This window comes from Cryptomeria japonica, chromosome 7, assembly GCF_030272615.1.
Source record: "Cryptomeria japonica chromosome 7, Sugi_1.0, whole genome shotgun sequence".
NCBI classification, from domain to species: Eukaryota; Viridiplantae; Streptophyta; class Pinopsida; order Cupressales; family Cupressaceae; genus Cryptomeria; species Cryptomeria japonica.
Window position 1 is genome coordinate 69014962 of NC_081411.1, and position 17144 is coordinate 69032105.

Below are 17144 nucleotides of genomic sequence, written 5' to 3' on the forward strand. Positions count from 1 at the left end.
TAATATTTTTCACAATATTCTACTGATGATATTAACAATTCAACAATACTCAATCATTAAAATATACAAATATATCTGTTTTTATAAACAAATAATTATATTATCATTTATATTATAATATTACATATTTAAAAAAATAAAAATTGAATGAATATAAAATTACAACCTTAGAATCTAAAGCAATATGAACATAAATCATATAAAATAGTAGCAGAAGGTGGATGATGAGGATGATTTGAAAAGCAATTATTCCTAACAATGGAGAAGGTTAGAGAACTGCGTGTACCATCATGGTCACTTGTATAGTCCCCAATTGTGGTTTACAACTGCGATTCCCCCGTCCACAACAAGATTATGACCACTTACATACTTAGACTCCTCACTGGCCAAATACAATGCCGCATATGCAATATCCTCTGCTTTCAGAACTGTTCCCTTCAAGTTGGCTATGCTGTGAGCTACAGCATCAACTTTGGCAATTTCTTCTTCTGAAGAATCCTTTCCCAAATAATTCATTACCAATTCAGTGGCGAGCGCAGCAGGAGAAATACAGTTGACTCTGATGCCATATTTCCCCAACTCAGCTGCACCGTTCTTAGTCACACCTATAATTGCATGCTTAGAAACTGTGTATCCATAAGGCCCCATGCCTCCCACCATACCAGAAACACTCGATGTATTAATAATGCTGCCTTTTCTGTTTGGGATCATAACGCGGGCTGCGTGCTTAATGCCGTGCATTGCACCTCTTGCGTTTACATTCATGGCTTTGTCAAATTGGTCCATCCCGTAATCTGCAACGGTACCTGTCTGTCTGTCAGTGACTCCTGCGTTGTTGAACATAATGTCGAGCCGTCCGTGTTTTTCCATAGCCAAATCAACTACTGCGCTCACGTCTTGCTCATTGCTTACATTACATTGGATGAAGGTCGTATGTGGCGAAAGGGATTCCGCAAGTTTGTGACCTTTTTCGTCTGCAAAGTCAGCGATGATGACTTTGGCTCCATGATTTGCAAACAGGCGAGCACTGGCTGCGCCGATACCTGATGCTCCTCCTGTGATTATTGCGATCTTGTCTTCCAGTCTGCAATATATATATATACATAGCTCTTAATTGTCTTGGTGATTGAATCACTCTACACAATACACTCTCAAACCAGAGATTATGCACTGAACAATAATTCTTAAAATTCTTAATAGTAAAAGTACTTTTCAGTGTGTTTAATTATGATATCAAATTTATTGAGTTATACTTTAGTGCTTACATGGTGTTCATGTAGTGGGACTTCTTGGAGGTCATCTATTCTTTTTTAACTACTTTATGTTGAAGGGAATTAGCAATTGAGTTTTCACGAAAATCATGTTCACATAACTTTGTTATTCTAATTGTTAAAGTTTCATCCATGTTCTATGTTATGAATCATAACATTATAGAGTTGTTTTGGTTTGTTTATTGATAAATGGGAGATATTTTATGTTGTGTGTCAAATTATGATATTCACATAAATAAACAATAACTTAATTTTTATCAAATTCATTAATTTATGTTTTATGAATGACAGTTCGCACAACTCTATTTTTCACAAGATAAAATGGTCTACTGATCAATGGATGAGCTAAAAGGACTCTATAATGAATGATTAATAAAGCAAAACTTTTGATGAAGCTTTTGTAAATGTATTAACAAGCTAAGTGAGTTTGTTGCTGAGAAAAATAATGAATAGTGATGCGCTGCAAAATGGACAAGGTTAGTCAATGATAAATAACACACAAGACACAAGAAAATCGTTAGTGTTAGTCAATCAAAAACTAATCTAAACAGGCATATCAAGAGAGATACTAAAAACATGCTAATATGTCTAACAAATGAAACAAAGATAATGAGGCATCTCCAAATGCCTCTTAGCATGCTCTTAGCTCTTTCTCCCTTGTTCCTCTCCTCTCCAAGTTCCAAAACAGTGTAGCTCTCAGCAGCTTTTTGCACTATGGATGCTTATGGAGGATTGAGATTGTAGTATTTTGCTCTAAATGTAAAATGAAAAGCTAATATTAAGCTATTGATGCTAAAATTGATTTATTTTAACCAAAATGACAATACATGAGTTTGCTATGCTAAATGCTCTCTAAAATGCCTATAGGTTAAATGCATACAAGTTTTTAGGATCTGGATTATGAAGAAATGGGCTCTATTTATAGGAAAAATGGAGCAATGGATGGTTGAGATTGAGCAATCTCAGCAAGGGTCAGGATTGAATGATTTCAAATCCATGCGAGGGCTTTCAACCCAATCTTAGGATGACAAGTGTCAATGTGAGATAGGTTGAGAGGAGAGGGAATAAGCATTGAATGCTTGATATGACCTTGGGAGTTAAAGTCAAGGCTGGTTGAATGATTAAACTCTTTATTCAAAGAATAAAACTTTTATCCAATGGATAAACTCTTGTGCAAATGTGAAACAGATAAATGTGGTCAAAACAATAAATGTTTGGGGAGACAAGTTTGAAATACCCATAAATGGTTATGTAAGAGTCATAAATGGTCATGTAAGAGCCATTAGTGGTCTTGGAAGACTTTGGGGGTTAATTTGTTGAACACACAAAGCATTAAATGCTTTTCAAAGACTTTTGAAGTCTTTGAAAAGTGATTCCATTTTGTTTAGGAATGTGACAATAATTAGGGGATGGATTAAGCTAATTAGGAAGGGGTTAGAAGAATCTAGAAGGGGATTAGATTTTGCAAGTGGATTTGGTGGGTGAGGGAAAATAGGATTTTATTAAAATAAAAATTCATTTATTTCAATAAATGTGTGCAAGTTGCATTTGTAGGAAAATGCAAGTGGGGGGATAATGATTTAAATAAATGTTTTATTTAATTTATTTAAAAGAGGAAAAAAGGGATTTTAATTAAATAAATAGATTCTATTTATTTAATTGATTGTGGATTTGGTTTAATGAATTAATTAAAATAAATTGAATAATTTATTTAATTAATAGAAGAATGTTTGGAGATGAATTAATTAAATATTAATTTAATTAACTGATGGCTAGTGGATTTTTAATCAAATAAATAGTGAATATTTATATAATTAAGCTGGACAGATTTGTGTGACTACAAATAGTAATAGGAAAAATAACCTCTTAAGAAAATTCAATTCTTCACATTCATAAGTCTCACCTAAATACTACTCATAAAATATGAATCAATGAATTTGATTCAAAAATTATATAATTATATATTATTGTAAAACAAACATAAAACTTTTCATAAGAAATTAATTCACTCTAATCCATCCATTATTGAACATAAACAGTACTATTAAATTGTTACAAGTAAAATATAACTTTGTCTGTAACTTTTACATTAAAAACTATGTTAAAAGTATACGTATTACATATAAACAGATGCTCTTCTTAAACAATTCCCATTTTCAGTAAACATATGTGGTGTTATCTTTTTGAAGCTATTCTTAAAAGATACCCATTAAGTTTCTTGGGCAGTAAAATTTAATGTTAAGGCCCGTGACCTGCTGGTTTGAAGTAAAGCAATTGACCAATATATCCATTATCTCTTATATACTTAGAAACCTAAACATTTAAATAATTTATAAGTTGGGAAAATTGTTACTTTAACAGGTGAAAAAGTTGTTAGTTAAGAAAAACTTTATTTCTGAACTGGGTACCTAGTCACTTGCAAATTGAATGACAATTAAAGTGAATGGTCAGGATTATTCTATAACTCAGAATTGTTGAGCTTTTACTAATATAATCAAAACTTATGAACAACCAAATTGACTGGCAATGAAGCATGAAAAGATTAACGATCTGGATCATCAGGAAAAAGTAAAGGATGAAGCAACTACCTTCTCACCAGATTAGCAGCTGCGCCACAAGACATCTCTCCCCAGGATTAAATCTGCCAGACTGTAAAATGGATAAAGAAACCTTTTGAACTTGGGATTAGGTAACGCTTTTTATTGCACAGGTCCTTCTGATTAAAGCTCTTCTGACCCACAACCTCATTCATACCAACAAGCTTATCGCCTTGAGCATGCCGATGGAGCCAAATTTGCCTACGTATGATGATATTTATATTCTGTAGCACTTAACTACATTCACTTCGACGAACTGGAGATAGAAGATTCTGCCGTATCTCAACTACAAGACTTTTACAGCCATTTGTTGATAGAAAGGACAGACGCAAAGGGTGGTGGAGAAAACGAGATGCACCAGGAACTTGATATAAACACAAAAGTTGGGACGGCGGATATAAGTTTGAAAGGCTCACGTTAAATCTATTTATTGTTTTGGATATGCTCAACTCAAAATGAGACAGAAGTTAAAATAGCCGAGTCCATTTCTTAACTCCATAATTTTGTAGTTTTATGAAGCTGCAGTTCATCGTATCTATTTGTAATTAATGATAACTCCAAATCTAAATAGACATCTGAATAGCTTTAGAATTTTTACAAATTCTTTCGATATGTAAGATTCAAAATGAGACACAACTTACAATAGCTGTCCATTTCTTACTCCATAATTTAGTAGTTTTGTTAAGCTGCACTTCATCGTATTTATTTATAATGAATGATAACTCCAGTATAAATAGACATCCTGAATGGTTTTAAAATTTGTGCAAATTTATAGTATTTTATAGCATATGGAGTCTACAGAGATATCATCGACAATCGATGGTGGATTGACAGAGATGGGACATATTAACTTTCATTTGGTATGTTTCCTGCGTTTTCTTTTATCTTTCGTATCAACTAAGACGTCTCCATTCGGCATTGAATGTGAGGAGGGCTTATATTTTATTGTGATATCAATGTATTCTAAGTATTTGTGTTCAAAATAATTAAAGATTTTAAGAAGGTAAGAGTTAAAAAGTTTTGGTATGCTAGTGAAATAATTATGAATGAATTCAATAGAGAAATTTTGTTGAACATAAAAGAATCTGAAATCGTAGAAGACAATGCTTTGATTGTATTTCAAATGATTTGAAACTTCAAAAAATGGATTTTAATAAATTTTATAACTTTTATAAAATATATATATTTCTAATATTTTAACATTTTGGAATTCCTTTTCTTCTTCAACTCGTTTATTTTTAAGCATGTATTTTTTGGATTTCTATTAGATTATAAATATTTTTCATTGGCTAACACTTTTTTATCAATTTTTTATATTTTCCATACCTTTTATGTATGTTTTGATTTTGTTTCATTATATATTAGATTTTTATTACATTTCCGTTTGCTTAATTTAGGTTTTATTTATTCATCATTTTGGGTTTCATTCATTGTCATGTCTTTAACACAATTATTGTTTTGGTTTAGCCTCTGGGATAGAATCATGCTTAATTCAAATTCATTTCCCATGCACATTATTTTGCTGCAAGATTGATTCCTACAATTCTAAAAGATTTAGCTAAAACTGAATATTTGAAAATGCCAAGTCATACATTAAAATGAGTATAGGGGACTCAATGATGTTTATTCCTATTTTTCGTTGTCATGAATAATTGTGGTTAATAGTTCCTACTCTAAGCTTGATAATAGTTTGAATCTTTCATTGTGGTTTATAGGTAAGTGCACAAGGTCATACAACATAATATATTGCACTAACATTATGGATTGAAAATTCTAACCCATAATACTAGTGCATTATAATATGAGTATGTTATAGCATGTTCATATTATAAGAATCTTGAAAGAAAAAAAAAGAAAAAATGATTGTGTGTTGGATTTTTTATAATTTACAATATGTGCACATTATAATGCACATGTGTTTTATTTGAAGTTACATTGGAATACCACCCTTAACATTGAACTTAGAGCTATATGTAAGGTGTCTAAAGAAGTGTTTTGCATAAAACATGAAAAAAAGTAAATGTCAAGTGTGTTCTGAAATAGAGATCACATTTCTAGATATTACTTTTGAAAAAGGGTAAAGACTAGATCAATATTTTGTCACCTTTCTAATCATGTACTTTTTAAAAACAATTTAACTACATTAAGGTGTTGTCCTTCAATACATTTTTATAGTATATTTATTTTTCAAAAAAGAAAACTCATTTATAATTTTTTTGCTGACACTTTTTAGTTTCTCACAAAAAATTGAAAAAAATTACATTTGGTACATTTTATACAACATTATATACATATAAAAGGAATGATTTCAAGAAAATAATGAAAACTTTTAATTTTCTTTTGGCTCACATTTCTATGTGTATGTTTTAAAATTTTAAAATATATATTCGATCAATTAACTATTCAAATAGATTCAAAACTTTGAAATATCATGATTAATTACTAAATGATAGAATTAATAAATTCCTATATAACTAAATAGATATACTTAATGTTAACCATAATTTCTTATATAAATTTTTACCTTCAAGACAGGAGACATTGTTATCTATAACCTTAAGGATAATCAACATATTACATATCATTGTACGTAGAAATTTTATAAACAAATCTCTGCCAACAATTATATCATTGGTGACATATTATTTCTTTACCTCTATCTCTACAAAAAAAAAAAAACTCCATTAAAACGAAAAATCGTTAGAAGCTAGCACCTAATTTTTTTTGGCTTTATAAAGTTTTATAGTAGACCAATTTGATTTCATATAAATTGGATCTTATTGCCTCTTTGAAAATTTAGCTAGTCTTCGATGTTTAGCCGATAAACTATTTAATTGAGAGAACCACACTCGAATGTTGTCTCATGCTGTATTTCTGACATTAGAAATTTTCAAGTTGAAAAAGAATACTAGAAGTTTGTAGAAAATTTTCGAAGCTACCGCTCAGCACCTTGGTCAAGTGATCATGGCTTCTTTACAGCCTAATGATGACGACGTTGAAGACGATTTGCCCTTTGTTACAACTTTTCTTATAGCGGCAGTGCAGCCAATACAAACAGTCACACCATCACTAAGACGCATAATAGTAATGGTCATCCTAGCATCTTTCTAACTTTCTCACTTTCTCCTTCCATCGTAACTTTAGGCAGTACTAGCCATCACAAGTTTAGGCAGGGTTGATATCCAACTGGGAATGGATCAACTTTTAAAACTTCATTCGAATTGGTAATCCACCGAGGTTTTGAACCCTAGACATTCGAAATGTGGGAAAGCCTATGAATGTCAGGGCTTTTTCTTTGTTCAAAGCTTTTCATCAGGTCGATTTATTTATATACTAGCATTTATATCAAAAGAAGGTGCAATGGTTACATTAATAGTTAAATATATTTTAAATAAAATGTTGGAGGGTACAAAATCAAAGCTTAAAACTTGTATTTATTAGTGTAAATTATTTATAATGTAAATGAAGTGATTTTAAAATATGCAAATCTAAGAATGCAAATTAATTTGAAACTATGAAATCTGTTTGGAGACTCGCCTGTAATACATTAAGCATAAAAAAATTAATTTTACAACAAAGTTGTAAAGTGAGTTGTTTTTTTACTTTTATTTATTTATTTAACCTTTAAAATAAATTTGATTGGCCCACTTGCCTAAATCATGCTTTATTTTTTCATGAGTGTTTTTAGAGCTTTTTTGCCCACGTTTGGAGTACATGACAATGAGTCTTTTCCCTAGCATCCTCTGTGTTAGTGTTTGTAATTTTTTTGGGGTTTTGGAATTATTATTGACAATCTTTGACATTTGTATCATGTGAAAATAGGATTTCATTGAGTTTTAGATCACTCATTCATTTCAATTCGATGAAGTTGAATTAGAAATGATGTTGTAGTTAAGATTAAGATTATATTAACAATTAGAATTAGTATTAGAGTTGAGATTAAGATTATAGTTAGAATTCAGTTAAGATTATAATTAAATTACTATATAATTAAAATTATTTTTACATTTATAATAATAATAATCATATGACATTAATATAATGTTAATATTAATCTTATAATACAATTTTTTTAAATTAAAAATATTATGTTCAGTATAATTCCCACCTATCATGGTGACTATTAGGAAAGGTCCTTTCCCACCTAGTTATCCAAAGGAACCATTTGGAATGGACTTGCAAGCAATGTTTTAGTTGTAGAAAAGTAAATGATCCAAACTATCATTGACACATGTTTGATTCTTTCATGCCCAAAAAACCCAATTTTATCATAAGCAATAGATCTAAAGAAATGAAGAGAAGCTAAGCTAGATAAGTGATCTACACCATTTCCAGTCTCACATTTTAGTGAATTTCATGGATGATTTTCTTGTCCTTCCAACTTGATCATTAGAGATGTGGAATGAAAAATTCATACAAAATCTTGAGTTATGTCATTGATTACTTGAAAAGGGATTTTGAGGGATCAGAACATTAAAATTGTTGTGGTAAAGTTCTGCTACTTCTGTTTCCAACATCTTGTATTCTAGCATTGGTTTGCTACATAATTTTTTGGGAATTCCAGGTGAAACAATTTTTTTAATAGGTTGAAAATTCCCAAACGCAGAGAAATTTGAAGTTGTCCAGATGTTTGTTTTTAAAGCACATGCATGGATCTAGAACACCAATCCTTTTTTCTCTATAGGTAAAATAAAAAACAAATACCCAAATTTAAGATGCCAAAGAAAATTTACCTTGCTCGTTCCCATAGTGTTTGTTTCTTATCAACATCATGATCCTTGGTAAAAAGAAATATGTAAATGGCATAAAACCATTTATGAGTGCAAACATAGCGGGAGTGTTATATTGCTACTATGTCAGATCTAAATTGAATAAAAACACACATTTCTAACACTTCAATTATAATGATGCAATGTCAATATTATTTCTATCCACTGCTTATTTCAATATCAATCTCAATCTTAGAGCATTATGTAGAGAAAGATGACTGCTTATTTCAATCTCAATCTCAATCTCAATCTCAGAGCATTATGTAGAGAAAGGTGACTAAAGGACGTGCTACACATCCATTTTATTACACACAACAACTGAGTAAACTCTTCTACTATTGCATACCTATATTTCCAAGAAAGCCCTTGAAAAGGGTAAGCAAACTCATTCTCACATCAAAACATAAGTTTACCACCAACAAAATTTTATGTAATACACTAATACACATGTTTGACAAGTGCATAAGTTTAGTTGATGCATTCCATGTGTTTAACCTAGTGACTGAGGGAGATGTCCTCTCTTGTAATTTCACCTTTCTCAATGCACTCCAAGCCTGTGTCAAACTAAGAGCTTTATAATAGGGTTTGGACATCCATCAACACATAATGTATTGAGTTTTTTGTAGTTTTGAAGGTGTGTTTGTGGAAGTTGCTTAAGTGCAGCTCATGTTGGATGTTCAACAAGAAGATATTTTCTATTTTGTAAATAGAATGTTTCCTAGAGTTGTGAGGTTATTACCAAGAACAGTTTGATGTGTGGATAATTTGAGTTATGTAAGGCGAGTTTCTTTTCTCTCACTTCATGTAAGGAAAGTTCCAGTTTGCATCATGTAAGGAATGTTTTTCTTAGATTGTGCCATGTGAGGAAAGTTTCTATTCTCTTGCATAGTTGATGTTTTCATCAAGAAGGCTATATATGTAAAATTTCTATAGCAACTAGGATGGTATTTGAAAGGAAATTTTACTCTTGAAGCTGAATAGAAGACTCAACATTTGTAGGTTTTTTTCCCATATTGGGGTTTCCTTGGTATATCGGTGTTAACTGTGTTTGTGTGATTGGTTTCTTGTGAATTGCTTTCACTATTTAGTATTCTTAATTAACTCAGTGTATTAATTGTTACAAATCAAAAAAAAAATTATGTGATATTTGTTGAACAATTAATCTATTGTTCGGTTATAGAAATTAACGTGGTATTAGAGCTGTAAACTCTGAATATGAAGTCAAGTTTTTGTATCACGGATTTCTTTAGTATTCAGTTTTCAATTCCTTCAAGGTATCTCTGAGGCATAGTTGATCTAGTAGGATGGAGTGAAGCTTGAGGGGTTCACCGATGCCAATTGGGCAGACAGTACAACTAACAAGAAGAGCACTTCAGGGCGTTGTTTCAGTTTGGGATCAGGAGTTGTCTCTTGGTACAATAGGAAACAGATGTCAGCTACACTGAGTTCTGTAGAGGCCAAGAATATGGCAACCAATATGGCTACATGTGATTATGTATGGATTCAGAAACTTCCATCTCGGTTCTTTGATCAAGAGCAAGATCCTTCAGTCAAGTTACAATATATTTTTACGGATGGGCAAATAGTAGATATCAGAATGAAGGATTTGATGAAGAGTAAGTTTGTATTTTTGAAGGATAAGATGAGTGTTGTGCAGAACACCTTCCTCTCTAAGAGGGAGTGTTGATTTTCTATTGTTTGGAAGGTGTGTTTATGGAAGTTGCTTAAGTGCAACTCATGTTGTATGTTCAGCAAGAGGATATTTTCTATTTTGTAAATAGAATGTTTCCTAGAGTTGTGAGGTTATTTCTAAGAATGGTTTTATGTGTGGATAGTTTGAATTATGTAAGGCGAGTTTCTTTTCTCTCACTTCATGTAAGGAAAGTTACAGTTTGCGTCATGCAAGGAGTGTTTCTCTTAGGTTGTGTTGTGTGATGAAAGTTTCTATTCTCTTGCATAGTTGATGTTTTCATCAAGAAAGTTATATATGTAAAATTGTTGTAGCAACTAGGATGGTATTTGAAAGGAAAGTTGGCTCTTGAAGCTAAATATAAGATTCAACATATGCAGGTTTTTCCCCATATTGAGGTTTCCTGGGTATATCGGTGTTAACTGTGTTTGTGTGATTGGTTTCGTATGAATTTGCTTCCGCTATTCATTATTGTTAATTAGCTCAATGTATTAATTGTTACAAATTAGATTGTTTCTTTTTTGTGATATTTGTTGAACAATTAATTTGTTGTTGGGTTATAGAAATTAACATAATGGAGAGCAGATTTTTGTTAGACGATATAGTTTCAAATGTACTGGTACATATGTATGCAAAATGTGGAAGGATATACAAGGCGCCCGAACTGTTTAATAAAATACCTCAAAAAAATGTTGTCTCATGGACCACAATGGTGGCAGGATCTACACTGAATGGTCAAAATGGGTATGTTGAAAAGGCCTTTGAAAGTTTTAAGCAAATGCAATTCACAAGTGTAACACTAGTCTCCATAAACTTTACCAGTATTATATTAGCTTGCGGCAATGTGGGAGCTTTGAAACGGGAAATGAACATACATCAAAGAATATTAAAAAGTGATTTTTCATCTAATGTTGTAGTTATGAATGCTTTTATAGATATCTTACAAAATGTGGAAGCATACATAAAGGCATATGAATTGTTTGACATAATGCCTAATAAAAATGTGATCTCATGGAATGGCATTATTGTAGGATACACAGAATGGATGTGTTGAAAAGGCTTTATAAACTTTCAAACGAATGTGACTGGCAGGCGTAAAGTCATATTATACAACATTTGTCAGCATCCTTCCTGCCTGTGTAAAAATGACAGCTTTGAGATAGGGTATGGACATCCATCAAAGCATAAAGGATAGAGGAAGATTATTAGATGTTGTAGTTGCAACTGCCTTGGTAGATGTATGCAAAGTGTTGAAGCATCCTCCCTGCCTATGTGGAAATGGGAGCTTTGGAATAGGGTATAGACATCCATTAAAGCACAACGGATAGAGGAATTTTGTAAGATGATGTCATCGCCACTACCCTGGTTGACATGTATGCAAAATGTGGAAGCCTTAGAGCTGTTTGAGAAATTGCCTCGAAAAATCGAAAAATCCAGAGATTTTTTATCATGCAAGGACGAGAATGTGAATTTTAGGGGCGATTGGCAGTGTCCCCTTGCCCTGTAGTAGCAGATGCATTTGAGTGTTGACCTAATTGAGCAGAGGTCAAATTTGGGAGGTGTTATTTACCGGCTCTTCCTTCGAACCCGGCACTTGTTGAGAGAGCAGCGATTTCCAAGCCGAAGAAAGGAAAGAGCAGCCAAGGCGTAGGCCCTGCCAAGGATGTTGTTGAATATTCTATGTACCAGGCGGAACAGAGTAACGGTGATAATTGTGAGGAGAAAAAATCTGTAACGGTTTTGGCTGTCAAATTTTTTTGATATTGAGGTGAGAATGTGAGGTTGTCACTGAGATCAAAGTACTCCATTTGTTGAAATTGGCAACGCGCAAACCTCCTGTAGGTTCGTAAGAAATGATAATAAATGCTTGTGCATGGTGGGGCCGCTGAAAAAGTAGAGACGAAAAATTAACCAACCAAAAAATAGTGAGAAGAATTAAATTCAGGTGGGCTTGGCCCACATATATAGTCTATGGTTTAATTAATTTTTAATAATTTTATTTTACCATATATTGCATATTTTTGTCTATTTAATTAGAAAATAAATACTGCTCTAAATAGATCGTGTTTCACTTCATATTCTAATTAACGTTCAATAAATTTAATATTCTAATTTTGTTAATTGTATTTCACATAAGACACACATCTTCCTTTATACTTAAAATCAAATCCTCTACTAAAGCCAAAACTTGGTAAAGCTTATATTTTAATATTGATCAAAAATCATTTTCAAACTTTAATTGATCATTTTCAAACTTTAATATTCCATAACTCAATAAATTTTATTGCAAACCACAGGATATGGAGATCAATAAATTAAAATATTAAAATCATCTTTATTAATTAGTTGAATTATATAAACTTTAAAATTTAAGTTAAAGGGTCATAGCATGTAACTCCTTGATGTACATAGAATAGAATGAGCTTGTCTATATAAATATTTATTAAGATGGGTTGTACTTCTTTCATATAATTTGTACTATCCTAACTTAATATTGTTATAATATAAATATTTAATTTCATTTCTTATTTTTTCAAATTATTTATTTATTTAAAGAATAATATATTATTTAATTAAATATAGATTATACAAATGCATCTAGATTTTTTTTTAAAGTTTAATAGTACAAATTAACATTAAAATTATGAATCAATGAACTGACAAACTGGGACCTTTTCATCTTTAGTATTTTTACCTTTAGTACTTTAGTACTTTCCAAACACTGCAGTTTCCTCTAATACGACTGATCTTCCCCCATCCAGCACCATGTTGTGACCGCTCACATATTTGGAATCCTCACTGGCCAGATACAAAGCAGCCTCCGCAATATCCTCTGGTCTAAGATTGGCTTCCCTTAAGGGGGCTACAACCTCAATCGCCGTCTCCAGCTTGGTCTTTGCCTCTGGTGAAGGGTTCACTCCCACATAATTCAATACCAGATCTGTGGGGATTGCTGCTGGAGAAATACAATTCACGCGTATTCCACATTTCCCCAACTCTGCGGCACCGTTCTTTGTCAGCCCAATAACCGCATGCTTGGAAGCAGTGTAAGCATAAGGAGTAAATCCTCCTGCTATTCCTGCAATACTAGCTGTAGATATAATGCTGCCCTTTCTGTTGGGGATCATAACGCGGGCTGCGTGCTTAATACCGTTTATTACTCCTTTTACATTGACATTCATCACTTGCTCGAAATCCTGGATATCAATCTCTGCCACGCTCCCTTTCTGCGTGCCGACAACTCCCGCGTTATTAAACATTATATCCAGTTTTCCGTGCTTGTGCATGGCCAAATCCAATGTCGCGCTTACATCTTGCTCCTTGCTTACGTCACAGTGGATATATGTCGCCCAGGGAGAAAGGGATTCCGCCAACTTTATACCAGCACCATCTGCAATGTCTGCAATTATGACTTTTGCTCCATGATTTGTGAATAGCCGAGCGGTAGCCTCTCCAATGCCTCTTGACCCGCCTGTGATTATTGCAACCTTGCCTTGCAGTCTACAGTTGCACAGAATAATTACACTTTTTAAAGCAAATAGACATTGAAAAAAATTAACTCATGAGAGTTCCCAGTATCTGTTTTATGTGCTTATGCAAGGAAAACATGGAATGCGCTGACAGAAAGAGCTGTTTAGAGTGTAAAATCAGCATAGATTTTGCTTAATAAACAATAAAGATTAAAGCTTTCAGAAAACAACAAATCTAAATCAGATTACATTAAAAGAGAGAGGAATGTTTAAGGAAAGTAAAACCTTCTTCAGAGAGCAGCTGTGACCTCTCTCGTAGACATTTCTCGAGCTAGAAAATACCCTTGAATAATATCTTCCCAAGTATAGGCTTTATAGGGAAGTTCTCTGGAATTTGGGTTTTTTTCTTTAAATTTAATTGATTGTTTTCAATTTGTTTTTTAATAATCGACTACTCTCTTTATTTATCACATGATTTATTAAAATTTAATTATTTAATTTCAATCAATTATTTTCGTGTGATATGTCCTACGTTTGTGTTCAAGCTTTCTCATTTCCACGTTTTACATTCCGACTGTTATTAGGTAGATTCATTGCATACTGTTTAAGATTTGCATTGGGATGGCTTGAATTGTCCACTTTCAGACATCCACGGATAAATTAAAGGTACACGCCACTTCCACGTTTCTCTCGAGGTACAAGAGTTTAAAGGTACACGCCACTTCCACGTTTCTCTCGACAAGTTCTGTCTTTTCACTGAATTGGAATATATGAGTCATTAGCAGTCTTCACATCAAAACTCTATTCTGCCTAAAGTTTTTGACAGCTGTTATTGCTGTCAGCGAAAACTTCCTCACACCACAGAAAGTGCGTAAAATAGTAGCCAAAATAGCGGACTGTGCTCGTACAGGGAAGTTTTGAAAGGGCACTGGGTATCCAAAGTACCAAAATGGCGGGGAGCATCCATGTCCCATGCATCCCCATCTGCAGTAGAGAGAGTCCCACAGGTCTGTTTGCCAGACTAGTAGCAGAAAAAACAAAAACTCACGGGTGCTTATTGATGTCACACGTTTTCTTGAGTACAAACATATCAAACATTTAAAACTCCACTCACTTTCCTCCAAACTAAATTTCTAAATTTATTTTCATTTTAAGTGAATAAAACAGCCCTTACCATAATATTTACATAATCTTGCATACTTTCTACTCTGTTTTTTATGTTTAATTCCACTCTTTAATTTGTGTAATTTGCTCACTTAAATAGATGAAACTTATATGGATTTAAATAATTTTAATTAATTGTTCTTTTGTAAATTTGAGATTAAAATAATGTAAAATTTTTAAGTTTTCAAAAATTATATATAAACTTTATCAATGTTGTATATGAATCATAAGAAACAAATGATACTTCATAATTATTCATATAAATTTTATCAATTTTTAAATATGTATGATAATAAAAAGTGACACACATTACATAAACAAAAATAATTAAGTTTTATTAGACACTCATTAATGAAAGTATAAAAATGGGAACAATAATATAATTAAAAGATTACAAAAATATAAGTACATGAATAAAAGAATAAATAACTAAAAATAAAGAAAATTAAAAAAATAAAGATATTTTTTTTCAAAAATACAAAAGTTTTTATAAAAAATTATAGAGAGAAGGAAGACAAATTATATAAGAACTAAAATGAAAATGAAACTTCATTATAGTAATTGTGTATTCTTATTTTACAATGTGTGTGTGTCTACATACATACACATACATACATGCATGCATGCATGCATGTATGTATACATATGTTTACATGTGTGTGGGAAAAATAATATAGAAATATAAGTATAAAGATAGAAATAGAAAAAGAGAGCCAAATCAAAAAGAAGGAAAGAAGACCAAAGAAAATAGAAGGGAGAAAGAGACAAATACAACTTGAACAAGTACCACATAGTGGCCAGTTGAAATAGTAATTTATTAATTGTAGCTAATATATTGTTTAATTTAATTTATTTTGTTTTATATTTTGTGCATAACACATTAATTCTAATCATAATATTAACCATAACCTTAATACTACTTAAACCCTAACCCTATAATCCCATTTTAAATCTTCGGAACACCAAAGATAATATAATAAACAATTTTCTATTGTAATAATTAAAATTGCATTGTTATTAATATACTATTTTATATTATTAGTATATTATCATTTTATCATTATTAAATTATAGTTAGTAAATTGTTATTTTAATTTGTATTATTATATTAATCTGAAAATATAAATATTTAAGTTTTTTTTTCTTCATAATTTTCTCTTAAAAATAAAAACTTGTTTGTGATTGGTTCACATTAACATTTTTAATAACTAGTTAGCTGGAAAAACAATTGCCTAACGATAAGTACTAACAATAGTACTAACAATAGTAATAATTTTTTAAATTCATTGTAATTTTAATATAATTAAATTTATGTATAAAAGTATAATTAGTTTTAAACATATTAATTCAAAAAAGAAAACTGTAACTAAAAATAACAAATCAATTTATTTTATTATAACATAACTTTATGTTATAATAATATATTATTAAAATAATATAACATTATAAAATTCTATATATATTTCCCTCTATAAAATATCTATAATACATATAGCAATATAAAATGCACCAAAAATAAAGAAAGTTTAATTTTTCCTAAATTTATATATATTTCTAACTATATAGTTGCCACTTAAACTAATTATTTTGGATTTCCTAAAAATCCCAGCTAAATTGTATTTAGCCAATAAGTGTATAGAAAAATAATTTTCCTAATTTATAATGTTAAAAATTGTACAATTAGACTTTGGTAAATAAAAAGATTGAAAAAATGAAAAGTTAAAATTTGTTTGTGATTGGTTCAAATTAATTTTTTTAATAACTAGTTAACTCACTATTAAGAAGAAAACAAGAAGATAAGACTATAATAACAACTCAAGTAAACAAAGTCAAAATATATATCTGGTAAACAAAGTTATAGTTTCATTTTTATATATATTTTTTTGCCTTCCTTTGTTACATTATTTACATTTATTTGTTTCATTATTTAGTAGTTAATTTATAGCTTAATTTTACTTATGCTTCTGATATGTGCTATTGATGCCTTTTACTTTTTTGATTTCTTTTTTTCCTTTTTCACCTTCTTTGAACTATGTACCACCTCTTCTTATCTACCTTTTTAACCTATCTTGATCTACAAGTTTAACCATTTTTATCTTTTAACTCTCTCATCTGACATTGATCCAAAATATCTAAGTGGGAAAATTATATATATTAAAGAGTGAAGATCAAATGAATAAAAT

General features: G+C 31.0%; 2 protein-coding genes across 3 annotated transcripts; both read right to left on the reverse strand.

The window, feature by feature from the left end:
• Positions 1–294: 294 nt before the first annotated feature.
• On the reverse strand, positions 295–1300 carry LOC131064471 (short-chain dehydrogenase reductase 2a-like). The gene is made up of 2 exons (XM_057998630.2): positions 1266–1300; positions 295–1084 (listed from the first exon to the last, which is right to left on the reverse strand). Exons 1-2 carry the CDS (start codon positions 1298–1300, stop codon positions 295–297), a joined length of 825 nt encoding a protein of 274 aa, XP_057854613.2.
• Positions 1301–11327: 10027 nt separating this feature from the next.
• On the reverse strand, positions 11328–14205 carry LOC131064499 (short-chain dehydrogenase reductase 2a-like). 2 transcript variants are annotated; one of them, XM_059209445.1, is made up of 3 exons: positions 14083–14205; positions 13023–13828; positions 11328–12212 (listed from the first exon to the last, which is right to left on the reverse strand). In XM_059209445.1, exon 2 carries the CDS (start codon positions 13612–13614, stop codon positions 13033–13035), a length of 582 nt encoding a protein of 193 aa, XP_059065428.1. In that variant the 5' UTR covers positions 13615–13828; positions 14083–14205; the 3' UTR covers positions 11328–12212; positions 13023–13032. The 2 variants fall into 2 exon arrangements, with proteins under 2 accessions (XP_059065428.1, XP_059065427.1); XM_059209444.1 differs by lacking the exon at positions 11328–12212 and having other exon boundaries at positions 12986–13828.
• Between the last annotated feature and the right edge of the window lie 2939 nt (positions 14206–17144).